This window comes from Bufo bufo, chromosome 4 (genome assembly GCF_905171765.1).
Source record: "Bufo bufo chromosome 4, aBufBuf1.1, whole genome shotgun sequence".
Lineage (NCBI taxonomy): Eukaryota > Metazoa > Chordata > Amphibia > Anura > Bufonidae > Bufo > Bufo bufo.
In genome coordinates, this window is record NC_053392.1 from 128,947,290 (window position 1) to 128,973,757 (window position 26,468).

The 26,468-nt window shown below is 42.3% G+C and overlaps 1 protein-coding gene across 2 annotated transcripts in view; it reads left to right on the forward strand.

Moving 5' to 3' along the window:
• LOC120997661 (glypican-5-like) overlaps positions 1-26,468 on the forward strand; it is a 363,591-nt gene that overhangs the window by 311,365 nt on the left and 25,758 nt on the right. For both annotated transcript variants that reach the window (XM_040427856.1, XM_040427857.1), the window contains one exon: positions 5,009-5,153. In XM_040427856.1, coding sequence (XP_040283790.1) covers positions 5,009-5,153 — 145 coding nt within the window. The remainder of the gene's footprint in view (positions 1-5,008; positions 5,154-26,468) is intronic.

Below are 26,468 nucleotides of genomic sequence, written 5' to 3' on the forward strand. Positions count from 1 at the left end.
TTCATTTTTGCCCATAGCAACCAATCAAAACCCAGCTTTTATTTTATATAGAGCTTCTTACAATACTGTAAATCTATGTTTACCAACCTGTGGCTCTCCAGCTGTTGCAAAGCTACAACACCCATCATTCCCTGACAGCCTGCAGCCATAAAAAGCAAACTAACAAACAAACCTTCACTTTTAGATACCGTAACTTATAATTTCATTGAAACTATCTTATGACATGAACTTGTATAACACTGGAGTTCCACTTGGAAAACGTAACACACTAAGGGAAGATGAGAATGATATAAACTATGTAATGGTTTCTTTGATGTAATATTTATTTGAAGAAGGAAAACATGAAGCATTGACATCTAAATGCTCCTAGAAATCTGTGCAGAATGCTTCTTTTTAGCAGCTGGTACAAATTCTACTGTACAATTTCCTATTTGACCTGAAAACACACACAGGTAATTTTGAGGAATTTTTCAGCACTTTTAAGGTTTTAGTAACACTTTTTGCACATGCGTTTTATGGTGCAGTTTCTACTTGAAAAACACCAGCTACAGGTGATAGGTGAAAGTCTATAAGAAATATGAAATGCAGGACAGAGAAGAGATTTTGGTCTAGTTGTGTTTTCTGATAATTGATAGCATTTTTTTTGTCTATGTCTTTTCTTAACCTCAGTATGTTGAAGTTTTGGGCATTTATTCATCCTCTTCTTTGTAGGGAACAAAATTCTCCATTAAAAAACCCCAGAACAACCGCAAGGGGTATGGAAATAACTGCAAATTTGTGCATGTGCAGCGTGCCAGGCCACAGGGAAGGTGCAGCGACTGGATTAGAAGAGGATGGGATTGGTGGCAATGAGTGTGGTTGTTGTCCTCACGATGGCTAATCCCTCTCAGTCTAGCACTTTCTGGGCCACAAGTGCAGTGAGTGCAGGGGCGCAACCCTTCTTCCCCTCGGGCACATCCTGGGCTTGTTGCTCCTTCCTGGTTGTGGCTGGGGTGCCCTTGATGTTTGGAGGATGAATGGTGGGGTGCAAGGCAGGAGAGCAGGGATAGGGCCACTGGATGGATGGTGGAGTCAATGACCAGGCCTGTTTGGTTGTAATAAATAAAGTCTCTCTTTGCTGAATAGAGGATGGGAGTTGCAGTACATGTATCAGCAATAGGCATAGGTTTTCCCAAAAGCTGTGTATAGGCGCTATCAAGTAGTCCTCCCAGAGTTTCTTTCTGGATATACCATGCAATATTTCCAAATGACCACAGGCGTTCAATAACTCTCAATTTGCTTTCTGCAATGCCCAATCTGAGGGATGCAGTCCTAAATTCGGATAGACAGTCCATCTCAGAAGTGTGGCGGGCATGGGAGGCAATTAACCCTTTCCACATACAGTAAAGTCTGTTGCCATAAACGTGCATTTACCTTACTGTCAGCATGGACTTTTTAGTGGTCCTCAACCATTTTGCTAAATATTCAGAAATTCCTTTTCTTTCCCTCAGTGGTAGTCACTTGACCCAGTTGCTTTTTCTGGCAGCTTTCAGTCTCAGGGATGAAGCTTCCCTGGACTACTATAAGTCTAGTTGTCAGCAGCTCACACATACACATCCTCACCCTAGGCTTGCTCAGATTCCTATCTAGGGGAGGTGGGACCAGCCCATCACCCTGGCAACTGCACTAAATAGCTTCCAGTTAAAGTGGTTTTCCAGGCTTTTAATATTAATGACCTATCCTCAGGATAGCTCATCAATATCAGATCGGCGGGGGACTGATACCCAGCACCCTTGCTGATCAGCTGTGTGATGAGAAGACACACGCCATGCATATGTGCCATCTCCTGTCTCTCTTCTTGCCATAAACATAGCAGCAGTGAGCAGGAATAGAGACAGGAGACAGCATGTGCACAGTACGTGCCTTCTCTTCATACAGCTGATCGGTGGGGCTGCCGGGTGTCAGACCCCCACTGTTCTGATATTGATGAGCTATCCTGATGATAGGTCATCAATATTAAAAGCCTGGAAAACCCCTTTAACTATTCACTGCCTATACACAACCATCTGGGATACACAGTGTAGAAAAAAAAAAACACTTTAACCATTTAAGTACTTTGGCAAGGAATCACAATATTAACTCTTTAGCAGTGATCCACCAGCATGTGTAGGTGTTCTAATATAGGTTTCTCTTCTTGGTGGCTAATGGCCATCTTTTCAGCTGAGGATTTTGCTGCAATGCCACAAATTTCTTGCAGATTTATCTACCGGTATGTATTTTTTCGTAAATTTTGCCCTTTGCAATGTGGAGATCTGCAGCTTAGCATGATATACTGTGGACTTTAGGTGGGGCTACACAGCGATCTTGGCCACAAAACTCATTGCACAAACAAAGATTGATCTGTAGCAGTGCAGTCATTGAACTCACTGGGTTGCCGCAACCGTGACCCCGGAATTACAAAGAAATCAGCGGTATTGGATTTTTCAGCAGTTCTGGGGTCCCGGTATGACCCCATTCAGTTCAATGGCAGCAATGCTGCTCCCTGGTCATGTGATGGATGTCGAGGTGAAGATCGACGTGTGGCCCAACCCTAAAATCTACACAGCAGGCCAATTTACGCTACTTTTTCACAGTCTGTGGATGAGAATTCTCAAAATCTCAAAATACCGTAAGACGCCATGGATTTGACATATACAAATTAACTGCATCAAATACATTGCATATTTGTCCTGTGTGGGAGTACCCTTACATTTCTCAGAAAACTGAGTGACCACCTTGATATAGGAAAGCTATTCACCTTTCTCAGAAGCAGATAGAAATTTTAGATTGGGGTAGATTTATGTAGCTGTCTAAAAGAGAAAGTGTCTGTGTTATAGACAGGAACCAATCACAATGTACAGCGACCTGCAGGGGAGGGGAGGATGGGAGGATTGGTAGTGGCTATGATGGTGGTAGTAGTAGTACTCACAGTAGCTGGCTCCACCATGACTGCAATGACTGGAGGGCACATGCTTTCTTTCCTCGGAGAACACATTGGTGTTGGGGTTTATGGCTGGTGGTAGTTGGGCTTCCCTTGAAGGTGAACAGTTTGGCTGGGTGCAATAATCAAGCCCATTGGGTGCAATAAATAAAGTCCTTCTTTACTACACCAATTATGGGAGTAATGGTACAGATATCAGGAAAAGGAACAGTTCCAAAGTATATCAAAGTGTAGTCTTTCTCCCAGTAGTGGTGTATAGGCAACGACAACGATGGAGGTTGTAGTACTCCCTCTCTCTCTGCAGGGAACGATGGAGGTTGTAGGACTCCCTGTGTCTGTGTTCCCTGCACACAGTGTAAACGTCATCACGCCTGGCTCTGTCAAAGTGCAGAGAGAGCAGAGCCTCTAGGTGTAATGTAACACCCCAGCTGCTCTTGGAGCCTCATTGGCATATATTAAGACATCATTTTTCTCAGCAATGCGGGCACATATAAACATGGGACCAACACAGATGCCTTCAGCTGCCAAGCGCACATGTAACAGGTCAGCGTTTCAGAAGGAACATATCTGCTGACAGATGCCCTTTAAATTCCTCCAAGCCAATGTTCAGGACTAATCAACAATTACCAGAAACATTTAGTTGCAATTATTTGCAGTTACATTAAGGCTCCATTCACACGTCCGCAAAATGGGTCCGCATCCTTTCCGCAATTTTGCGGAAAGGGTGCGGACCCATTCATTCTCTATAGGGACGGAATGTGCTGTCCGCATCCACATTTGCGGATCCGCACTTCCGCATCCGTGCTTCCGTTTCCGCAAAAAAATAGAACATGTCCTATTCTTGTCCGCAATTGCGGACAAGAACAGGCATATTCTATTATGTCGGCAATGTGCGGTCCGCAAAATGCGGAACGCACATTGCCGCTTTCCGTGATTTGCGGATCCGTGTCTCCGTGTATCCGCAAAACACATTGCGGACGTGTGAATGGAGCCTTAGTTAAAGGGGTCACACCAGATACTGAGAGCAAAGGTTCACATACTTTTGCGCTCACAGACATGTGATATTGGAACTGTTTCCTCCATAAATAAATTACAAAGTCTAATATTTTTTAATCATGTTTTATTTGGTTATCTTTATCTGTTTTTAGGACTTGTGGGAAATGTAATGTAGTTTTAGGTCAAATTTATGCACAAATATCGAAAATTCTTAAGGTTTCATAAACTCTTAGCAGCTCGGTGATATCAAATCTCTGCTGTATTATGTAGGCAGGCTGCAGAAGGCCACATTTTTTTACACAATTTTCAGATACAATCCTGGCAAGTCTGGCTTGTCCTGGCCAAAAAATGGGAGGGGCTTATTTAAACCCTGACCAGGAGCACGTGTTCTAGGGTGGGGTTTGGGTGTGTCCCTAATTTACCAACACAAATGTATGCAACACAACTTAGAACATAAGATCCTTAGGTAATCCAAGTTGTGTTCTGTAGAGCCATGAGACATCTGTCAGCAGCCATAATAGAGAACACAAAAATGCAGCAGTGTTATGGACGTCTATGACCGGCTTTGCCCAGGATGCAGGGGTGTCCATTAAATGAAAACTTCTGCAGACTGTTCAGCCAGCCCCTGATTTGTATTCTGAGTATCAACAACTGGACAGAGACCAGACAATGTGGTCAGCAAATCATCTGTGCAATGGAGGTTTATTGGCCAGCGACTATTCCATGCTGATTTTACAAGCTCTTAGAAAGAGGGACTTCATCCAAATGTATTTATACTTCCAAACATTACTTCTGCTGCTTTTGGTGATTAAACAATTTGCTATGATAATAGGAAAATACAGAATCCTTCAAACACAAGTACCTCAGTACTTTAGTAACACTTACCACTAAAAGTCACAATGGGATGTTAAATAGCTATAATGTTCGCGTTTGTGAAATCATACACACAGTTCTAATGTACAATTATAGGATTTGGGATTATTGGATTTAATAAAAATTAGAAGAAAGTTAATAACGTTTACTTGACCGATTTCTTTACTTTTATGTTCTTAGATGGGCAGTGAAAAAAGGATCAAGGCAGAGCGCTGGCGTATCACAGAAGGCAGCGGAGGATATGGCAGATCAGAAGGCGAGGATGCAAGTGGTGACTGTGATGATGAGGATGGTTGTCAAGGATCTGGTGACAGTTTACAACCAGGTATGGTAATTACATTGTCAAGTAAGGGCTGCATTACACCAGCAGATTATCTGACCTATTTTCTGACCAATCATTGGTCAGATGGCCATTTACACCCACAGATCTTTTGTTATACACACCAACTATTGGTCTGATTGGACAGATATTGGTCAGATAATCTGTTGGTGTAATACAGCCCTAATTAGTGCCTACTGCTTCTCCTTATATAATAAGGCAGTGATTATAACAAGTTACATTTTGCAAAAGAAGATACATCAGCATGTTCTTTAAAGTGGTTCTGCACTTTCAATAAACCTTTGATTTGTTATAGGGAAACATCAAAAGTCTAGATTGGTGGCAGTCTGAGCATCGAGACCCCCACTGACTTCTAGAATAAAGGGAGAGAAGCACTTGCTTAGGGCGGGTTCGCATTACCGTTATAAATTCCGTTATAGTGTTCCGTTATTACAGAACTGGAATATAACGGAATTTTAGGAGGGAATGCGAAAAGGAACCCTTTAAGAGGCATTCCATTTTGCTCCGTCCTAATATATTTCTATGGGCACATATAACGTTTCCGTTTTTTTCCATTATGCGTGATGGAAAAAAAGTCCTGCTGCTCGGCTCTCTGGTGAGCCCTGCGTCCTCTTCCTAGGAGTATGACATCATGTTCATCGGTCACATGGCCTAGTTGCAGCTCAGCCCCATTCAAGTGCATGGTCCTGAGCTGCAATACCAAGCACTGCCACTATACAATCGACAGCGCTATGCTTGTTTAGCTGTGAGGAGGTCTCGCTCACCAGAGTGCAGCAAACTCTTCAAACAGCTGTTCGGCAGGGGTGTCGGGAGTCAGACCCCCACCAATCAGATGTTGATGATCTTCAGGATAGGTTATCAATATTCTACTCACAGAAAACCACTTTAAAATAAAATCTAAAAGGTGATAGATACGGTACAGATCTGACTATGTAGTCTGGACTGTCTCCTCATAACTGAAATCCATCATGGGGACAGTCCAAGCAGCTATCACTAATGATAAAAACAAAGGTACAAAGCTAATGAAAGTAAATTACTAATATTACAGATTATTACTTTTACCAGCTACTTACTGAAAGCCAATTTTAAAATGAATCTACAAATTAAAGGGGTTCTGAAGTTTGTTTTAACTAATGATCTATCCTTTGGATAGATCATCAGCATCTGATTGGCGGGGTTCCGACACCTACCGATCAGCTGTTTGAGAAGGCAGCGGCGCTCCAGCAGCGCCGCAGCCTTCTCACTGTTTACGGCCGGCCCAGTGATGTCATGACTAGTATCATCTAGCGTCGTCGGGGCTAAGCTCCATTCAAGTAAACAGAGCTTAGCTGCGCCCAGGCCAGTGATACTAGTCGTGACGTCACTGGCCCAGCGGTAAACAGTGAGAAGGCCGCTGCGCTGGTTTAAGACACGGGCACGCGTATCAAGCACACACACACTGGTGGCGACAGCCATTTCACGCAGAACGCGCTTCCTCAGGCTTTGCAACATCAGCACGTACTCCCGTTCTGCCTTTAAGCGCCTCACGGAGAAGGTCATCACATGACTCCCTCCTCCCAGGATGCCAACTTTCAGTGGCAGGGGGGACTCAGCTTGGTGTTTTGGGACGTCGAGAGCCTGAGACATGTGGGAAAAAGTGGTCTTTTCTGCGATTTTGTGGGAGAAGCATCAGATTTTATTTTAACCAACAATGTATTTAGGTTCGGGGATCAGTGGTACAGACATAAATACGGGACTGCCATGGGTACCTCCGTATCCTGTACGTTCGCTAATATCCATTTGGCTAGACTTGAGGATAAATTCGTTTTTTCCACCAGCAACCCATATTTATGCCACATTAGACTTTTTCTATGTTTTGTGGACGACATCTTTATGGTGTGGTCAGGCACTGAGGCCCATTGTGTAGATTTTGTCAATTATTTAAATAGTGGTAACGATATGGGTATGAGTTTCACCCTCAATTTCGGTGGCCCCCGTTTGGAGTTTTTAGATGTGGCTGTTTCAGTGTCCAGCGATGAGCTAGTCACGGAGGGCTACCGTAAGCCCACGGCGACCAACTCCTTGCTACACTACGACACAGTGTCAAGAGATCAGTCCCATACGGACAATTTATTAGGGCTATGAAAACAGGCAAGGGAATTAAAAGAGCGTCTCCATGACAGGGGCTAAACCGTAGGGATGTTGGACACGGCAATGGCAAAGGCAGGGAGTTTTTCCCAATATGATTTGCTGGTAGGAAAGAAGAAGAAAAAACGTAGGAATGGAAAATCTGTGATAAAAGGAGAATAGAAATAGGTTTGTTTTTACCTTTAAGTTTAGCCCTATGGCTGAGACTGTGCGTATGGTTATTTATAAGAACTGGGGCATCTTGAGAAAGGACAGTTCTCTAGCAGAATATGTAAGTAATAAACCTTTAATAACGTTTAGGAGGAGCCACACTGTTAAAGACAAAGTGGTGAAAAGTCCATATGCGGGGGACCATAGAGATAATTGGCTGCAGAAGAGCCGACCTAAGGGGAAATTTAAGTGTGGTAGCTGCTCCTTCTGTAAGTTCAATTCGCAGAGTAATATTCTTAGTTTCGGGGGCATTCAACACAAGGTTTATGATTTCATTACCTGCAGAAGTTTGTTTGTAGTCTATCTGCTGATGTGCCCCTGCGGTTGATTTTATATAGGGAAAACGATTAGGCGCCTTTTTGAGTAAGTTAGAGTACATATTAACTCAGGGAAGGGATGCCCCAGATTCATTGTCCATATGAGAGAAGTGCATGGGGGCAGCATTGAGTCCCTTAAATTTGCAGGCATCGAGACAGTACCTAGTCCACCGTAGGGGGGCGATAGACAACGACTTTTGCTGCAAAGAGAAGCAAAGTGGATGTTGCATGCAGGTGATTTGGGGCAATTAGGTCTCAATGCTAGAAATGACTTAAGTGTTTTCTTGTAGGATTATTGTTTATGTATAATGTTTTTAATTGTGTCTATTGTTGTATTGATTGGCGTCCTGGGAGGAGGGAGTCATGTGATCACCTGCTCCGTGAGATGCTTAAAGGCAGCACGGGAGTATGTGCTGACATTGTAGTGGCCAGTGTGTGTGCTTGATACGCGTGCCGCCCCAGCCTGTGCATGGAAGCATTCGTTTGCTGAATAAAAGAATATTCTTCTTACAGTGGTGAGTGCCGCCCGCTTTATTTGCTCATTCTACTCACATGTACTACAATGCCCAACTGTGGGGAATAATCCTTTAACGGATGGTCGGTCCATCTCAAAAGTGTGGAAGGGCCCCTGAAGCAATATAACTTAAACCACATGCAGTAAAGTCTACAGCCATAAACCTGCTTTACCTTCACTGGCTTTCTTGTCCATGCATTGTCCATTAAATGGTCCTCAAACTTCTGTAAAGGTTTAATGCTTCTTTGCCTGTTCTCTGTCTGTTGGCTCTTAGTGCTGTCAGTTCTGGCAGCTTTTTCATCTCAACAGATTGGAATTTCCCTGAATAGGAATTCTTCTTCCACTTCAGCTACAGCTACTCTCTTCAGCAGCTTCCTTAAGTATGCTACACTGGCCTGGACACCAGTGACAATTGTACATAGCTTTTCTCTGGTTTGCTCATCAGCAAGAACTACACACATGTTTTTTCATTGGCCAACTTGCTTGCAACTCTTTTACCAGAGGGGCAGGACCATCCCAGCACCTGGAAACCGTTTCTAAGGTCTACCAGTTAACTACTTCTTTCCCATATACAGCCTTTTGAGATACAAGTGCATAAAAAAGCCACATTATCTATTTTTACCACTCTGTATAATAACCCTTAGTGGCAATAAACATCTTATTAGCAATTTTAGCAGTCAATCAATGCGTCACTGCACCCCCGGTGGGCTGAGACTCTGATACCATACCCAAAAATCCAGGAGAAAAAAAATACATTTGGAGCTGCCTTTGGAGACTTTAAATTGCCTCTACTGTTTATCTCTTTGAATAAAAACCTCTTAGACTTTATTGATGCTATGGGGATTGGCCTCCAAGAATAATTTCCTCTAGTGAGCCCAAGGAACCCCAGTACTACACTGGTGGACTGGACAATACCTCCATAATGCAGCATCCGATGGAACAAAAAATCGGACTGGCCCACCATAGTAACAGAGTATACTCTGCAATGTGCAGGCCTGTAGGAAAAGGATGAGAGTGGTGGCGGTGGTGCTGAGGTGGCATTGATGATATGGGGGTTGGCCTCCAAGAATAATTTCCTCTAGTGGGCACAAGGAACCCCAGTCCAACACTGGTGGAGCATCATATGATATCGGAGAGCTACACGAGGATATAGTAGAGGTCTCATACACCTCTATGGCAGCCCTATCCTAGCTTTGTACAAAACAGAGACATAATACAGCCATGTGTTGGAACCTTTTATATTCATTATTTTGGACCAACGGACGCAATTGGATCTGAATGGTATGTGATTTATACACAATGCAAACAATCCATATTGTCTCAGACCCTTTCATGCCATTTTAATGGAATCAGAACTATAAATTAAAGCATAGCTGAACAGGCACGTGACACTTCCAATAAGAAAATGAAAATGCAGTGACTGTAGCACGATGTATTCTGTTGTAGCTTGACCTTAATTCTGTGCCCCAGGGACCAAGGAAATGATTTACAATATCCAGATCTAACGCTGACTTTTATATATAACGCTTGAAAATTTTGCTTCAAGACTTACGCCATAAAAGAGGAAATGTGGAGAGCAAGCTGGCGGGTTTGCTGAGCTTGGGCGTCCAGTCCACAAACACAGTGAAGGATGTGTGTACACTGGGAGGGAACTGTGAATGATTCCTTTGTGTGCCCCAGAGCTGTGCTCTTGTTCATTCATTTATATGATCCATAGACAAGGCTCTCTTGTTTCTTTACCATTGTTCTTTTGTATAACTACTGAACCCCTCATTTTGTCCGAGGACCCTTGCTTTCTTCAAAAAAAAAAATTAGCTCCGATCTATTTGACATGGTTGTCAAGTCATGCTCTCTGGACCATAATTTAGCTTTGTTAAGATTTTACACATTTTCTAATCAAAGTCTTTTTTTTTTTTGCACAAAGCATAGAGTTTCCCTCAGAAGACTCATTTCCTATTCCACAGGGACATAACTAGAAGAATGCTTAGAAGAATCATCATACATAGGAAATAGCAGAGGTGTAGGATGTTGGTTTAGTCAGTAGGATGAATTAACACTGGTTATCAATGTATTACTTGTACAGTTAAAGGGGTTTTCTGAGATATTTTTACTGGTGACTTATCCTCTGGATAGGTCACCAATATCTCATCAGTGGGGTTCAACACCCAGGACCCCCACCGATCATCTGTTTGAGAAGGCACCGGCGCTCGCAGTAGCACGGTGGACTTCTCTCTGCCTACACACAATAGATATCATCATCAGGGCTCATTCATACAACCGTAAAACAGCGGGTCCACAATACATGGGCACTGACCCTGTGAACACTGTGCTGCGGATGTGGACCCACTGACTTGAAAAGGCTGCGATCCGTAAAATACGGAAAAAGATAGGCTATGTCCTATGTTTTGCGGAGCAGAGGCACGGAAACACTTGGAAGTCATTCCATGCGCTTTCGGGTCCATGCCTCTGCACTGCAAAAGATAGGATGTCCTATCTTTTGAAGATCGCGGTCTGCAGCACAGGCACCGCGTCCATTCGTGTGAATGAGCCCTCAGAGTCATAACGTAAAGCTTTGAGGGCCCCAATGCAAAATGTGATAAAGGACCTCCATGTACCTGACTTACATACCACTTATAATACTGGTGTCTTCTTATCTGGCAGATTGTCCTTTGGCGCCCCCAGGCACACGTGCTGCTACCCAGACGTGTAGCAGCTCCAGTATCGGAAGCAGGGCCTCTGGACATGTCCCGCTACTCAAAGCTTGTCATGGCTGGGCGAGATGTCCAGACCAGTCAATCAGAAGGCAGGTGGGCACTTCTTCTCCTTCAGGGACAGCCTCTGACAGGTGAAGAACTCTTGCTGATGAGGCAAATCGATTTGCTCTTCCCTACTTTGCACTCATTGCTATACCTGTAGACTCCAAGATGTTGGATTAATTCACATATGATTTTTTGGCCCCCAGAATAACCTTATAGGGTGGGTTCACACTAGCGTTATGGAGTTCGTTATGGCTTTCCGTTATAACAGGGTTATAACGGAACATAACAGAATCCATAGGATGGAATGCAAAACGGAAGCCTTTAAGAGGCATTCCGTTTTGCTCCGTCCTAATAGAAGTCTATGGGAAAACATAACAGATCCGTCTGGGTCCCGTTATGCAAGACGGAAAACAAAGTCCTGCGACAGGACTTTGTTTTCCGTCTTGCATAACGGGAACCAGACGGATGCGTTTTGATTCCCATAGACTTCTATTAAGACGGAGAGCAAACGGAATGCCTTTTAAAGGCGTCCGTTTTGCATTCCGTCATAATGCAAGTCTATGGGCAGCAAAACGGGTCCACCCTTCCGTCTTATGGATTCCGTTATGTTCCGTTATAACCCTGCTACATAATGGAAGTAAAGAGACCAGAGTGTTTGATTCAGGCTACATGCACACGACCGTATGTGTTTTGCGGTCTGCAAATTGCGTATCCGCAAAAAAAAAAAAGGGTGACATCCGTATGCCATCCGTTTTTTTTTTTGCGGATCCATTGTAACAATGCCTAAAACGGACAATAATAGGACATGTTCTATTTTTTTTGCGGGGGCTACTGAACGGACATACTGATGTGGACAGCAAACGGTGTGCTGTCCGCATTTTTTGCGGACCCATTGAAATGAAAATGTCCGCATCCTATCCGCAAAAAAACCGGAATGGACACGGAAACAAAATACGTTCGTGTGCATGAGGCCTTACATCGTGAAAACGATTCAGGAGGGTCTAAATTGAAAAAAATAAAAGCATGGGGAAGATGTACAATAGTTAAGCGAATACATGAGCGTATGTTAAAAACCCCAGTAATCCTAGAAAAGTCCTTTAAGAAGTTTGCATTTCATCTTCACAGCACATCAAAAAAGTGATGTCACTGCTCCATTTATGACTTCACAAATAGATGTATAGATGTATTCACAAATAGATGCAGGTGAAAGGAGCCAGTAAGGAGCACCAAGACAGCAGTCAGTGCTATGTTTTTCTAATGCTCCAAATTCCCTGCATAGACACAGGTGCATCTCTTTAACTTTGGGGGCTCCGTTCTAGAGATAGATAGAGGTGGGACCCGCACCTATTTGACATTGGTGACATATCCTAGCAATATGCAACCAATGTGCTAGATGACACAACCCCTTTAACCGCTCACATGCTGCATTCAATAGAGAGAGGGGACTCCAATCGATTGCTGTCATAGCCATAGTGAACCTCCTATGAAGCTGAGCCTAAAGTACGGCCTGACAGCCAGCCAGTGAAAATCCCACAGACTGCAGTAGTATTCTATCACAGTCACAGGTACAAGCAATGGCATGTATTGGTCCCCTAAGGGGACTAAAAACGACAGTAAAAAAAAAATTTGTTTAAAAAAAAAAAAATTACAATTTTTTAGCACATCCTTTCCACTTTTACATATAAAAATACATAAACAATAAAAAAATAAACATAATAGGTATCGCAGTGTCCTAAAATATCTGAACTATTGAAATATAACAATACTTTTCCTACGCAGTGAAGGCTGGAAGAATAAAAAAGCCACAAGTTGCCATTTTTGGTCAATTTAATAAAAAGTGATCAAAAAGTTGTATATACCCCAAAATAGTACCAATAAAACTAGAGCTCATATCACAAAAAAACAAGCCCTCACACAGTTTTATACATGAAAACATTAAAAAGTTATGGTAACACAAAGAAAATGTTAATTTTTTTCAAAGGTTTTATTTTTTAAGTACTGTAGTAAACTATAACAGACGCTACATCAATTTAGTATCACTGTAATTGTACTGACCCACAGTATCATGTCAATTTTATAATATATAGTGAACACCATAAACACAAAGCACAAAAAACCGTGGCAGAAATGCATTTTGTTTTTATTTCACCTGGCAAATGATTTTTTTCCTCTTTTTTAATACAATATATAGTTGATTAAATGATGCCATTAAAAATACAACTTGTCCTACAAAAAATAAAACTTCATAATGAATAATAACAATAATGACAACAATAATGTAAATGCCAATGTGAAAAAAATGATGGGTCTTGAAAGGCTGTAGGGAAAAAAATGAAAATTGTCTGGGTCCTTAAGGCAAAGCTGTGACAAAAAGGGGGATGTATGTATGAGAGGCATGTTTGCCATTCAACCTTGTAGGAAAGCTAGTGACAACCCTTGTGGGAGCTGCAATGGCAGCTATACTGGTCGTCATTCAAATTCCCCAGAAAGCTACGTAACTAAGAAAACAGCAGACCAGAATTTTGAAGAACTCGACTGTAGAGGACGACTCAAGGACTTATATTCATGGTGATGGTTTGGATTTTACAGAGAAATGTTCTTTAGGAAAACTCAGCAGGAGGTAGTTGATGGAGTCTTGATGAGTGAAGTTCTATGAAGCAAAGACTGGATTAAAATGATGTCCCATCCCTGCAGGTGTGGAAACAATAAATAGCTCAGGCACTGAATCGATAGCATTCCAGTGATAGATGAGAGCTTAATAAGATAACGTTCATTAGCCGCCTCTCCAGAGAAGCTCTCTGAGCACTTTAGCAGCAGGCCTCTTGACAAGGAGGAGGTCCTCGGGCTGGTGTCACTTTCATTAGCTGCTGTCATCATCTCTCGCAGCCATCCGAGTGCTGTTGTTAAGCCAAACTCACAACCAGCTGCTCGAGGACCATTTCTATACAGGATGCAGTTGCCACTCCTAATCCAAAGACATTGGTAGAAAAAGAACCATGAGTGACCTGGCACGGATATCACATTCATTTTTTATTTTGCCCCTACCAGTAATATAATCCACATAGTACATAATCCACGCTCACCCCATTCCGTTATAGTACATTATTTATGTTATGCATTTGTGGTATTTTATACTCAAAAAACTCATATGTGATCCGGTTATGTTGCCCACATTGTGCCATCTTATACACAGGGGTGAGCGGGCTACTCTAAAATACAAGTGCTAGTCAGCATAACCCAGGAACCATAACTGAAAAAAAACACACAGAGGGTAAGCGTAGTGGAGTCCTCTATGCATAGTCTGTGTGAGTGTTTTTCACATTGTGCCAATAGAGGCTAAGGCTTCCTTCACTTCCTTTTTGTTGCTGTTATAAAGGCATGCATTTTTTTTTTACTTTATGTTACATACACTTTTTAATGCTGTTATTTTTATTTTTTTTTCACCTCTAGAAAAGTGTAAGGGAAAACTCCTGAAACTCCTTGCTCCATTTTTTATGTTGTCGGTTAAAGAGATTTTACCCCGAAAAAATACCAGGGATCCAGAAAATGCACAACAAGTGAAAACAATGCAGCTAAAAAAAACTGCGTTCCAAAGTTACCAAAGATGTTCAGCTAACATCTGGAAGTGGCTTTTATTTCTTTTTAAAAGAAACTAAAAAACGCACTTCAAAAAAAGCTTTAAAAAATCGCAAAAGGTATCAGAAACACTATAAGTGCGAATACATCCTAGCAAAGACTCACAGTAATTTGGCCATTGTAATGACGGGGGTGCCTACCTTTCCTCATCCCTACCTAGTCTTGCCCCCCTCATCAGTGACAGACAGCTGGTGGTCTGTATACATGACAGTCACTGGTGAGGGGGTGATCTTTTTGAATGTTTCTTAGACCAAGTGCATGTTCACACATTCGGCAATTCCACAGGAATATAATGGGATCAGTATACTTCAGATTTTGGTGCAGAATACCTTGTGGATTTCACCTGTGGTACTAGCCAAGCTGAGAAAATTAAAAACACTATACTCACCTCCCCTGGTGCTTCTGTGGCTCCCTTGCCAGTCGATGTACCACCTGGGCTCCTGAAATGACTTTCCGTCCTAAGTGACCATTACAGCCCGTTATGTGTGGATCAGCCCCCCAAGTCCTAAACAAAGAAAAATACATTTTTCAAATTGAAAAAAAACACTATAATCACCTCCCCTGGAGCTTCATTGCCTGGTTCTATACCAGTCTCTGTACAACCCTGCCTCCTGCGAGTGATGTGACTGCTGCAGCCAGTCATATGCTTCAGTATTCCCATGGGATGAGATATCATGGCATTAGGCTGGGTTGTACAGAGACTGGCATGGGAGCAGGCAATAGAGCCACAGAAGCGCCAGGGGAGGTGAGTATAGTGTTTTTTATTTTCTCCAGCTGTTTTCCATACTGTAAATTCCCAAGCAAATCTGCACTAAACCCCACATGCCTGGTGCGAATTTGCCTCTGTAGCTTTTCCTGGAATTGCTGCAGTCATTTTCTGTGACTTTTGGTTCAGGTTAAAAACTTGTAGGAGATTTATAAGTGTCTAAAAGAAAAACTGCAACAAATCACAGCACGGCTGTCATTTATTTATGTGCTTCTGAAAACAGTTTTTCTTTTGGACAATTTTCATAAATCTGCCACAGTGTCCTAGATTATATTTAGAGATGAGAGAATCGAATCCCACGAAGTGAAATTCGATCCGAATTTCAGGATAAATTAGATTAGCCTAAAAGCCGAATTTCCTCGTGCTTCGTGCAAGCGAATCGATTTAACCTGAAATAGTGTAAAAAACATAAATTCTTACCTCTATTTGCTCACGACGGGCCGCCAGCCGCCATCTTTATTAAAGATCTCAGCCGAAATCCTGTGCGTGGTAATGTATGACGTCACCACATCAGCCGGCGTGAAGACGTAATCTCGCGATTTCGTGCCAGATCTTCAAGCGAGATGGCGGCGGCCGGCCTGTGGAGGCGGTTTGATTAAAAAAAAATTTATTGTTAATTTCACACAGTTTTTACACTCAGATTCAGCGATCATGTATGAACGCGGCATCTGAGGGGTACAAGTAACTACTTACAAAAAAATTGGCTTCTTGACAAAGTAATTCGTCACGAAGCTAATTTTTTTGTAAAATTCAGCGAATCAGCCGAATTGAACTTTTGAAAAAATTCGCTCATCTCTAATTGTATTATAAGCAATCGGTTGGGATAATGGTTGCAAAAATGTATTAAACATTATGCCCCTATGGTGGCAGCCACTATGCTCAGTGCTGGTTATCACTGGCATCATTACAACAGCCTCAGTGACCTCATCCCCTTGTAATAGTAAATGCTCTCATTATAGACCCTGCAATATCCTTGTACCAACTACCCCAGTGAACTGCTTCTGTCATAACAGCAAAGTGCCCCATAAAGTCCACAATATCTATATAAAGTGTAGTCTACAGAAGGTCGCTGTGATACCCTTCAGAATACCAACAAAATACCCCCCAACACTGTAATCACCCTAGTACCTACATACAGTGCCTCCAAATAAAGCACCACGGTGCCAACATAATAACACAAACAATGCAAACCACAGTGTACATATAATGTAATAGCTGTAACAGTGACAATAAAATAGTAAAACCAGTGTCTATATACAGTTGCAAGAAAAAGTATGTGAACCCTTTGGAATGATATGGATTTCTGCACAAATTAGTCATAAAATGTGATCTGATCTTCATCTAAGTCACAACAATAGACAATCACAGTCTGCTTAAACTAATAACACAGAAAGAATTAAATGTTACCATGTTTTTATTGAACACACAATGTAAACATTCACCGTGCAGGTGGAAAAAGTATGTGAACCCCTAGACTAATGACATCTCCAAGATATAATTGGAGTGAGGTGTCAGCCAACTGGAGTCCAATCAATGAGATGAGATTGGAGGTGTTGGTTACAGCTGCCCTGCCCTATAAAAAACACACACCAGTTCTGGGTTTGCTTTTCACAAGAAGCATTGCCTGATGTGAATGATGCCTCGCACAAAAGAGCTCTCAGAAGACATACGATTAAGAATTGTTGACTTGCATAAAGCTGGAAAGGGTTATAAAAGTATCTCCAAAAGCCTTGCTGTTCATCAGTCCACGGCAAGACAAATTGTCTATAAATGGAGAAAGTTCAGCACTGCTGCTACTCTTCCTAGGAGTGGCCGTCCTGTAAAGATGACTGCAAGAGCACAGCGCAGACTGCTCAATGAGGTGAAGAAGAATCCTAGAGTGTCAGCTAAAGACTTACAAAAGTCTCTGGCATATGCTAACATCCCTGTTAGCGAATCTACGATACGTAAAACACTAAACAAGAATGGATTTCATGGGAGGATACCACAGAGGAAGCCACTGCTGTCCAAAAAATACATTGCTGCACGTTTACAGTTTGCACGAGAGCACCTGGATGTTCCACAGCAGTACTGGCAAAATATTCTGTGGACAGATGAAACCAAAGTTGAGTTGTTTGGAAGAAACACACAACACTATGTGCGGAGAAAAAGAGGCACAGCACACCATCATCAAAACCTCATCCCAACTGTGAAGTATGGTGGTGGGGGCATCATGGTTTGGGGCTGCTTTGCTGCGTCAGGGCCTGGACGGATTCCTATCATCGAAGTTAAAGGGCTTCTGTCACCCCACTAAACAGTTTTTTTTTTGTGTACTTATTATCCCTATACTGCGATTTATCCATACATAATGTGATTAATCATTTTGGTTCAGTAGATTTTGCTAAAAATGTACTTTTATAATATGTAAATTACCTGTCTACCAGCAAGTAGGGCGGCTACATCTACAAGTAGGGCGGCCACATCTACACCCGGCGCAGGCGCATTGAGGAAGGAGCGGCCGAGCGAGCGTCCTCCTCTCAGTGTGCCTGCGCCGACTGAAGACAGGTACGGCGCAGGCGCCAGATTTTGAATGCAAACAGGGCCAGCAGAGAAAGATCCCGTTCGCTGGCCCTGTCAATCAACATGCGGAGGGGGCGTCATTATGATAGGAGGATGCGGCTGCTACCAGTAAGTAGCCGCCCTACTTGCTGGTAGACAGGTAATTTACATATTCTAAAAGTACGTTTTTAGCAGAATCTACTGAACCAAAATGATTAATTACATTATGTATGGATAAATCGCAGTATAGGGATTCTAAGTACACAAAAAAAAAAAAACAGTTTAGTGGGGTGACAGAAGCCCTTTAAAATGAATTCCCAAGTTTATCAAGACATTTCCCAAGAAAATACGCCTCCTGGAGTGGCTCAGTCAGAGTCCTGAGAAGCTGTGGCATGACCTCAAAAAAGCGATTCACACCAGACATCCCAAGAATATTGCTGAACTGAAACAGTTCTGTAAAGAGGAATGGTCAAGAATTACTCCTGACCGTTTTGCACGTCTGATCTGCAACTACAGGAAACCTTTGGTTGAAGTTATTGCTGCCAAAGGAGGTTCAACAGGTTATTAAATCCAAGGGTTCACATACTTTTTCCACCTGCACTGTGAATGTTTACATGGTGTGTTCAATAAAAACATGGTAACATTTAATTCTTTGTGTGTTATTAGTTTAAGCAGACTGTGATTGTCTATTGTTGTGACTTAGATGAATTTGTGCAGAAATCCATATAATTCCAAAGGGTTCACATACTTTTTCTTGCAACTGTATAAGTAAAACTGTCACCTTATAAGCAGTGCGGTTCAGTGCACCAAATAAGCACAATGAATTTCCTTTAATGCAGTGGGTGCACAGCAAAGATCAGAACAGACATTCTGGGAAATTCCAGATCTTCATAACGGAGTAACCTGGGGACTAAAACAGTCAGCACCGGTGAAATTCCCAGTTATTACTCAACTTTTTGTTGTTGTACCAATATATGAGCCAATATTCATACATTGTTTCATATTGCATGCCCCTATCATAATATTGTGCTTCAGTTGAAATCATATCTATCTATCTTTCTAATATCTATCTAGTATCTATCTATCTATCCATCTAATCTGTCTCATATCTATCATCTATCTATCATCTATCTAGTAGCTATCTATCTATCTATCTATCTATCTATCTATCTATCTATCTATCTATCTATCTATCTATCATCTATCTCAGGCATCCTCAAACTGCGGCCCTCCAGCTGTTGTAAAACTACAACTCCTACAATGCCCTGCTGTAGGCTGATACCTGTAGGCTGTTCGGGCATGCTGGGAGTTGTAGTTTTGCAACAGCTGGAGGGCCGCAGTTTGAGGATGCCTGATCTATCTAGTAGCTATCTATCTATCATTTAATCCAGGCATGCTCAACCTGTGGCCCTCCAGCTGTTGTAAAACTACAACTCCCACAACTCCCTGCTGTAGTCTGATAGCTGTAGGCTGTTCAGGCATGCTGAGAGTTGTAGTTTTGCAAAAGCTGGAGGGCCACAGGTTGAGCATGCATGATCTGTCTCATATCTAGCTATCATAAATAAATATATATATACACTCACCTAAAGAATTATTAGGAACACCATACTAATACTGTGTTGGACCCCCTTTTGCCTTCAGAACTGCCTTAATTCTACGTGGCATTGATTCCACATGGTGCTGATAGCATTCTTTAGAAATGTTGGCCCATATTGATAGGATAGCATCTTGCAGTTGATGGATATTTGAGGGATGCACATCCAGGGCACGAAGCTCCCGTTCCACCACATCCCAAAGATGCTCTATTGGGTTGAGATCTGGTGACTGTGGGGGCCATTTTAGCACAGTGAACTCATTGTCATGTTCAAGAAACCAATTTGAAATGATTCGAGCTTTGTGACATGGTGCATTATCCTGCTGGAAGTAGCCATCAGAGGATGGGTACATGGTGGTCATGAAGGGATGGACATGGTCAGAAACAATGCTCAAGTAGCCCGTGGCATTTAAACGATGCCCAATTGGCACTAAGGGGCCTAAAGTGTGCCCAGAAAACATCCCCCACACCATTACACCACCACCACCAGCCTGCACAGTGGTAACAAGGCATGATGGATACATGTTCTTATTCTGTTTACGCCAAATTCGGACTCTACCATTTGAATGTCTCAACAGAAATCGAGACTTATCAGACCAGGCAACATTTTTCCAGTCTTCAACAGTCCAATTTTGGTGAGCTCGTGCAAATTGTAGCCTCTTTTTCCTATTTGTAGTGGAGATGAGTGGTACCCGGTGGGGTCTTCTGCTGTTGTAGCCTATCCGCCTCAAGGTTGTGCATGTTGTGGCTTCACAAATGCTTTGCTGCATACCGTGGTTGTAACGAGTGGTTATTTCAGTCAACATTGCTCTTCTATCAGCTTGAATCAGTCGGCCCATTCTCCTCTGACCTCTAGCATCCACAAGGCATTTTCGCCCACAGGACTGCCACATACTGGATGTTTTTCCCTTTTCACTCCATTCTTTGTAAACCCTAGAAATGGTTGTGCGTGAAAATCCCAGTAATTGAGCAGATTGTGAAATACTCAGACCGGCCCGTCTGGCACCAACAGCAATGCCACGCTCAAAATTGCTTAAATCACCTTTCTTTCCCATTCTGACATTCAGTTTGGAGTTCAGGAGATTGTCTTGACCAGGACCACCCCCCTAAATGCATTGAAGCAACTGCCATGTGATTGGTTGACTAGATAATTGCATTTATGAGAAATAGAACAGGTGTTCCTAATAATTCTTTAGGTGAGTGTATATTCCACAGCACTCCCACAGATGTGATTCAAAAGTAGCGTTCTTTAATCACCAAAGCATTTTGGCTTTGGTGATTAAAAAACACAACTTTTGAATCACATCTGTGGGAGTGCCGTGGAATTTTATTTTATTTTATTGAATGTTCGATCGCTTCAACAGCCGCTGGCACACTGTTAGGCCTGCAGCATGCTCTATTTTGTGCGTTTTTTACGCAACGCAGGCCCCATAGAAGGGAATGGGGCTGCGTGAAAATCGCAAGCATCCGCAATCAAGTGCGGATGCGGTGCGATTTTCACACACGGTTGCTAGGAGACGATCGGGATGGAGACCCGATCATTATTATTTTCCCTTATAACACGGTTATAAGGGAAAATAATAGCATTCTTAATACAGAATGCTTAGGCTGGAGGGGTTAAAAAATTAAAATAAAAAATTTAACTCACCATGGTGATGGATCATGTGAAGGACCATGTGATGAGCGCAGTGACATCACCACGGGTCATTTTCCTCCTGCACAGCAAAGAAGAAGACAGAAGAGAAGCCGGGCTGAGCGAACAAGTGGATTAAGGCGAGTTAAATTTTTTATATATTTTTTTTAACCCCTCCAGCCCTATTCTACTAAGCATTCTGTATTAAGAATGCTATTATTTTCCCTACGCAACACCTAACCCAAACCCGAACTTCTGTGAAGAAGTTCGGGTTTGGGTACCAAACATGCGATTTTTCTCACGCGCATGCAAAACGCTAACAAATGTTTTGCACTCACGCTAAAAAATCGCGCATTTTCCCGCAACGCACCCGCATCTTATCCGGCCCAAATCTATGACGCCCGTGTGAAAGAGGCCTTACTCTTTTGATCGCTGTGCCGCTTTCATTATTATCTTCTTTCTATCTATCTATCTAACTCTATTTTCTATCTTGGTCATATCCACAGCAACCCCAGAACAGGGTTACTACAAAAGAGTAATTGTTGCATTGTTAAGTAAAATGTTTGGAAAGCTATAGGTTAAATCCTTGGCTCATCTTCTTAGGATGCCGAGAGATGGACCTGGGTCCACCCCTTGGTTAGTTTATCGGTTCTGCGCTTAGCTAAGGAAGACAGAGGACCTGCATGTGTAAGCCCCTCAGAACTAGGCTGAGCTCAGAGAACCTTTGTCTCTGAGACAATCTACAGCCAAGGAAGCAGCTGCAACACAAAAGTGCTTCAGAAAAAGAGAAATCAGAAGGTCAAGAATCTACAAGGCCATGCACTGGAGGCAGTCAGCAAGGTATTGTGCACATTCTGGGCACAGTTACTGCTGCTGTGAGAGGGAACGCTGGTAGTGCACCCTTTCACACCTTAAGAGGGTCTGACCAACTGTGTCTTGGGTCTGCTACTCTCAGTCCGGCAATTTGCAGAGGTGTTTTCCAAGAACCTTCCCGCCAGCTTGGAGTTCTGCAGAGAGACTTTAGAGAGGCAGAAAGAGGGAGTACTATAACCCTCATCGTTGCTGTTGTCCATATGTTGCTATTAGGGAAGGATTTGCACTGTGATCTACCTATCTATTGATCTGTATTTATCTATATATCCATCCATCTATCATCTATATGATTCTCCATACTGTCTGTCTCATGGACATCAAATCATCTTTGCTATGACTTCTTATTTTGTTACAGTGGAGCACATTAGGGAATTGAACCCCTTGAACCATTACATCACACAAAATAATTGAATATAGTTAGATTAGAAACCCTTTTTCCATGAGAATTACAGCAGTTGAGGTAAGCTCATGCGTGATCACAGTCACGTGTCTGGATGTATCTGCTATGAGACATCTGGATGTGCTCATAAGTGTTTTTTAACGGCACTAATTTTATTTCACAACTTCAGATCCACAGGAGAAATAAAAGGAGCCCTAAGAAGTGAGGCTTCCTGGTGACCTGCAATCGATATCCATCTCTTAGGATCGTGGGACTCAGTATTATCAGCCTAATGAGGTCCCAGATATGCACTTCACTTCTCTCTGGGTTTTATACATTGTGGCCTAGATACGCTAGATTTTACATTTGAATTTATATTTTTCAACCTTGGCGTCTAAAAAAAAAAAGGCAGCTACTTGCTGAGAATCCACCAGACTGCAGACTACCATTAAAAACGTTTTGGAATATAAACTTTTAATTTCTATTGATTGAATCCAATTAGAAATGTTAGTATTCTGGGGCAGTGCAGGAACTCTAGGGAGGTGCATCCTTCACCATTTGTTGTCACGATGGATTGGCAGAAGCTGCTTTACAAAGGTGACACAGTTCCAAATGGATCTTTAGCGGCTGCTTATGGTTGTAGTCCCCTATGACCAACCTGTCATTTAAAACAGGGAAATAATAGCCAATGTTACAAATGTAGTACAGAAGAAGACACTGTTAGAAAAAGGTCTACATATGCATCCACCTCATGAGATCCATGGAGAGATAAGCCACCGACAGAGGTGCATGACAGCGGTTTGCTTCTCTCTACCCATTGAAAACACAAAGGCTTGGCCATATCTCTAGATAGTGTATGGGCACCTTAAAGGGGTTGTGTCACCAGCAAATAGCATTTATTATGTAGAGAAAGTTAATACAAGGTATTACTAATGTATTGTTATAATCCATATTGCTTCCTTTGCTGGCTGGATTCATTTTTCCATCACATTATAGACTGTTCGTTTCCATGGTTATGACCACTCTGCAATCCATCAGTGGTGGTGGTGCTTGCACACTATAGGAAAAAGCACCAGCCTATGTGCTCTCCCACAGTTCCAGCCACCAGAGAGGCCAGTGCTTTTTCCTATAGTGTGCAAGCACCACCACCACTGATGGATTGCAGGGTGGTCATAACCATGGAAACGAACAGTCTATAATGTGATGGAAAAATGAATCCAGCCAGCAAAGGAAGCAATATGGATTATAACAATACATTAGTAATACCTTGTATTAACTTTCTCTACATGATAAATGCCATTTGCTGAAGTGACACAACCCCTTTAAAGCCTCCTCACAATTACCATCTCAAGAATGTGCATATCATTCGACTGGGAAAGAGATTCCATCAGCTGAACTTTGAACACTAATTTAAAGTAATTTACATTTATTTACTTTATTTTTAAAGGGGTTGTCCCATCTCAGACATTGGGGGACTATCGCTAGGATATGCCCCCAATGTCTGATAGATGCAGGTCCCACCTCTAAGACCTGCAGCTATAGTAAGAACGGAGCCTGTAAAGTCCCAGAGGGTATGCCCTCCATTCATTCCTATGGGAATGCCAAAAATAGGTGAGCGATGGCCCGACTATTTAGGTCATTCCTGTAGAAGTGAATGGAGCGGTGGCCATTCTTGCACAGTATAGTTCCCATTCATTTCAATTGGACTTCCGAAAATAGCCAAGCATAGTGCTCGGACATTTTCGTTGCTCCCATAGGAATGAATATAGGGCGGCCACACATGCGCAGTGGCCCTCCGGGGCTTTGCAGTCTCCGTTCTAAGTATAGGTGGGACCCGCACCTATCAGACAGTGGGGGCACATCCTAGCAATATGCCCCCAATGTCTGAGATGGGATGAACCCTTTAATTATTGCCTTAGACTGGAATTTCACTGTTCTCAAGGTTCTAATAGTCGCCAAATACTAGAGATTTTGGATGGTAAAAAAGGCTGATTTAGACCAACTAACTTATAGCAGATATTCGTTGAAAAGTTAGATTTTTTATGTTGGTTGTCAGGTGCTTCCCATTAACGTCAGTGAATTGTTATTTTATCCTATGGCATTGTCCTCCACTGACCTTCACTGACCAAGTATGAACAACAAGTAGTCTATAAGGCGTTCAGTCCTTACAGGGTTATTTCGGGCCATAGTATACAGTATGTGCCACCCATGTTAGGACGGCGGAAGGAATCCGACTGACACAGTTTTGACTGAAAAACAATGGCTTTACTGATCTCACTAGAGGCAGCAAGCTTAGTGGTTACAGTGTCACGTTGAGCAACTTGCATATAATGTTGTAAATCAGAATACAGGAGGATTACAGTGTATTATAGAAGTGATCAAATGGTTACACAGTAAAATCTAAATGGGACTAATAAAAAAAAGTTAAAATGGTCCATAAAGTTTTTAGAAAAATCAAAATCAAATGGCTGCAAGTTCTACATTTCACTGCAGGTATATTGTAGCATCAGCACAGACCCCTTCACAACAATCATGCACTCTAAAAGGACATAAGAAAAAGGGAAGTCTTAAAGGGATTTTCAGGGATTACTATGGTTTTAAACAACGAAAATCGGACAGCACTCCAAAAACAACTAAATTTTATTCACCCATGTGGCAAAAAGAAGCGACGTTTCGGCTCAACAATAGAGCCTTTCTCAAGCAAAGAACACCAGTGCAAAGTGAAATATATATATAGATCAAATCAATGCACATAATACAAAACATCAGTGTATAATTAATTACATAATTGATCAATCTACAAATATAAATTTTATATGGTGATCAAAACGGTGATCAATTACATAAGATATAAGAGAAAATATGTGACAGTGTAATAAAAATGGCGGTCCTACATGATGTGCAACATTCATACATATATGGATCATAAAGTGCATATGTGCATAATAGTAAACAGCTGTGTTGATACCTCAATATAAAAACATAATCAAGGGGCGGAGAACCCTTGTGTATTATGTACATTGATTTGATCTATATATATTTCACTTTGCACTGGTGTTCTTTGCTTGAGAAAGGCTCTATTGTTGAGCCAAAACGTTGCTTCTTTTTGCCACATGGGTGAATAAAATTTCGTTGTTTTTGGAGTGCTGTCCGATTTTTCTTTTTTTATATTTGGGCATAGAGTACATGCCCTGGGACATAGCACCCGCCCCACGCTTGTTTGTTCGGTGCCGCCATCTTCTCCTATACTATGGTTTTAAACAGATATGCTCATGTAGTTGTTCACCACATATACATCTTCCCCATGCTTTTTTTTTTATCTGGACTCCTGACCCGTTTTCACCATGTAAACAAATGTTTCCATACTGTATGTAGCACTTTCTGTTTCTGTAACCAACCAAATCCATGATGATCGACTTCTCCTTTCAATCATACCTCTAGCACTGCCCCTAACAACACCCAGCTACTTTATAGCTCCTCCCACCCAGTTACATAGACACTCCCCTATCACTGCCCCTAACACCCAGCTACTTTATAGCTCCTCCCACCCAGTTAGTTACATAGACACTTCCCTATCACTGCCCCTAACACCCACCTAGTTTATAGCTCCTCCCACCAGCTAGTTACGTAGACAGTCCCCTATCACCGCCCCTAACAATGTCCAGCTAGTTTATAGCCCCTCCCACCCAACTAGAAAACAAGCCACAGTCAGTACCTAGAGGGTTAACAAGCAGGTCTATGCCCATGTACAAACTACAGAGGTACAGAACCAGGACACATATTCACAATCACCAGCATCTGGCCATGACTGAGTAGTAGACTTCAATCTCCAGCCTAGCTGTGGGATTGGGTGCTGAGACAGGAACCTGACGGGCACGACTTCCTGCCTCACTGATAGGTTGAACAGCTTAACTGGTCAGCGTGGCAACCCATCCAGAACTGCCATGCACAGAA